Source organism: Montipora foliosa, chromosome 12 (assembly GCF_036669935.1).
Source record: "Montipora foliosa isolate CH-2021 chromosome 12, ASM3666993v2, whole genome shotgun sequence".
NCBI classification, from domain to species: Eukaryota; Metazoa; Cnidaria; class Anthozoa; order Scleractinia; family Acroporidae; genus Montipora; species Montipora foliosa.
Genome location: NC_090880.1, coordinates 31,527,749 through 31,530,040, shown reverse-complemented (window position 1 = coordinate 31,530,040; position 2,292 = coordinate 31,527,749). Strand labels below are relative to the sequence as shown.

The 2,292-nt window shown below is 41.0% G+C and overlaps 1 protein-coding gene across 2 annotated transcripts in view; it reads right to left on the bottom strand.

Moving 5' to 3' along the window:
• Positions 1-934: 934 nt before the first annotated feature.
• The window catches only part of LOC137979155 (von Willebrand factor A domain-containing protein 5A-like), a 10,248-nt gene continuing 8,890 nt past the window's right edge, over positions 935-2,292 (bottom strand). For both annotated transcript variants that reach the window (XM_068826354.1, XM_068826353.1), the window contains one exon: positions 935-2,292. This exon is cut by the window's right edge and continues 204 nt beyond it. In XM_068826354.1, the coding sequence (XP_068682455.1) occupies positions 1,408-2,292 (885 nt within the window). In that variant the 3' untranslated portion in view covers positions 935-1,407.

Here is a 2,292-nt window from a genome sequence, read left to right as displayed (position 1 = left end):
GAAGACCAGCAATGACAATAGCAAGGAAACAGTGAATAAATAATTAACGGGGATAAAAGAAAAATAAAGAGTCTCACCGGCGTGTGGCTAATGTGTCTTGAAATGACGATCCATAGCTTCAAGAATCGAGAGACCAAATTCTTTCCTTTACGCCTTAAAAGACGTAAAGAAACGAGTTAAGAGAGACGAGATGCTGAAACTCTCGAAAAAACGACGGTTGATCGCCAAATAGAAGTGATATTTCGATCCTGAAGAGAAGGACTGGGGAACAAAGCTCTTGAAAGAATGCGCCTCATTGATAGCGAAGTAAAATACAAAAAGGAAAAAAAAAAAGAAAACATCAGTGACAGTGAATTCGGAAATTCAACAACAACTCGCGCTTTTCACTTCCACTAAATCAAAGGAAGCAAAGTTTTTAGGGCGCGCAGAAAAGATTCACTATCATTCTCCCTCTTCCCGGAAATCAATGCCTCTACGTATTTTCAATGATTGCACGCCCCAGGCCTCGGTTTTTTTTTTGTCGATTTTTTTCTCCGTTTCTGTACAGGAGAGTCTTGATAGCTCTTATGAGAGACTCGGTAGGAAAAACGCACTCTTAATTCTCACTACTTTAACACAGTAGTAATGACATTTAACACGATTTTATTGATGGTTTAACATTGCTAATTTGTTTCTCTTCTTATGCGCAGCCACGGAATTTATCTGTTTTTTCAATCTGATTCGTCGTCATTTTCAGTGGGTCGTACCCCTTATTGAATTTCTTGCTGCGTACTAATTTATAATGGTTGTAAGATTGCAATGAAATGAACTCTAATCAGAAAGAGGAAGAGAGGTGCCCCAAAAAGTACAAGCCAGTAAATGGTGCGATTCGATAGCAGCCTTTTGTTCCAGGTGCGTTGAATTTTAGAAAAAGTGTAGTAACGTCCTCCTCATCAAAACTCAAGTTTTGTCTTTATTCGTTCTGTTTTTCTCTCAACCGATCGCAAAGCCTGTTTAAGTGATCATGAGCGTTGTAGGCTCTGCGTAAAAATTGACAATTGAAACTACATGTAGATTTGCAGAATCGTCTTCGAAAAAAAAACGAGAAAACCAGACAGAAAAAATCAAATATGAAACTGTCAGATAATATATTTGGTCACAAATCTTCAATCCACCGTCATATCGAGGGCAATCACACAACCTGATATGCATCGCCATTAGCAAGTTTGTCACTTGGTAATTCAAAAACCAACCGTTTATGCCTTAAATTGTTAGGTCACAAGAAATGTCATCGAACCTTTATTCTAGAGACTACTCGCATTATACCACGAAGATAAAAAACAAAATTACCGGTAATCTACTGTCTTATTCATGGTTATCCAGAACACGTTTCATTCTTTGTTTAGTTGCTGTTAAAAGAAAGTTAATTTAAATCTGAACCCCAATCGCATTTGCTGCGGATTGAAGAACGCTGTCGTACTTTATATCAGCTGGTACATTCTTTTTCATCCACTTTTTTGCCTTTTCAGCGATCATTTCCCACTCATCTTTCTGATCCAAGAACTTTGCCATTAGTAGCACCAAAGCTAGGGCAGTAGCCCATAACAGCTTTCCTTCGGCCGTGTCTCCTGCAATCTCTACTGGGCAGTCTTTGATTAAATTATCCCTGCTTTTGCCGCACAGCAAAACCAGTTCGTCTGTGAGGTCCCATGCACCAGAGGCTTTCTGTAATGATATCAATGACAAGTCTGCTGCACAGGAAGAGTTTTTCGGGAGCTTGACGGAAATGACGGAAGAAGCTCCTTTTACAACCGTTTTGCGTGCGCCCTTCTTCTTTCTTTTTGGTGCCTCGTACAAATTATCAGCATCAAACGAATGTAACATCCCTCCACCCAAGCGCGGCGCAGCGTGACGAGGCACAGCGCAAAGAGTCGCAGCGCTAGCGCAAAGAGTCGCATCGCTAAAAGGCACAGCGCTACAAGGCACAGCCCAATGCAGAAATGAGGGTACAATTCGTTTCCTCAAAGCCCCAGATACTGGCTGATGATTTTCTTTATCAACAGCCACAAATGACGTGAACTTTGACGCGACATTTGCTGACTTGCTGACACTGATTATTCGAGATGTGACGTCTTCCACTTCAGCACCGTACTTATCACTGAGGTCATCTTGTTTAACTTGAATGAACTTTTGTGCTGCCAAGCAATGAAGGATGGCACTTGAATTAGGATCCACAACGGTATCAGTGGTTATCGATGTGGTTGGGGTTGGAAAGGTGATCAAATGTTCCATTCTTTCGTGCTGGCTCAAAGT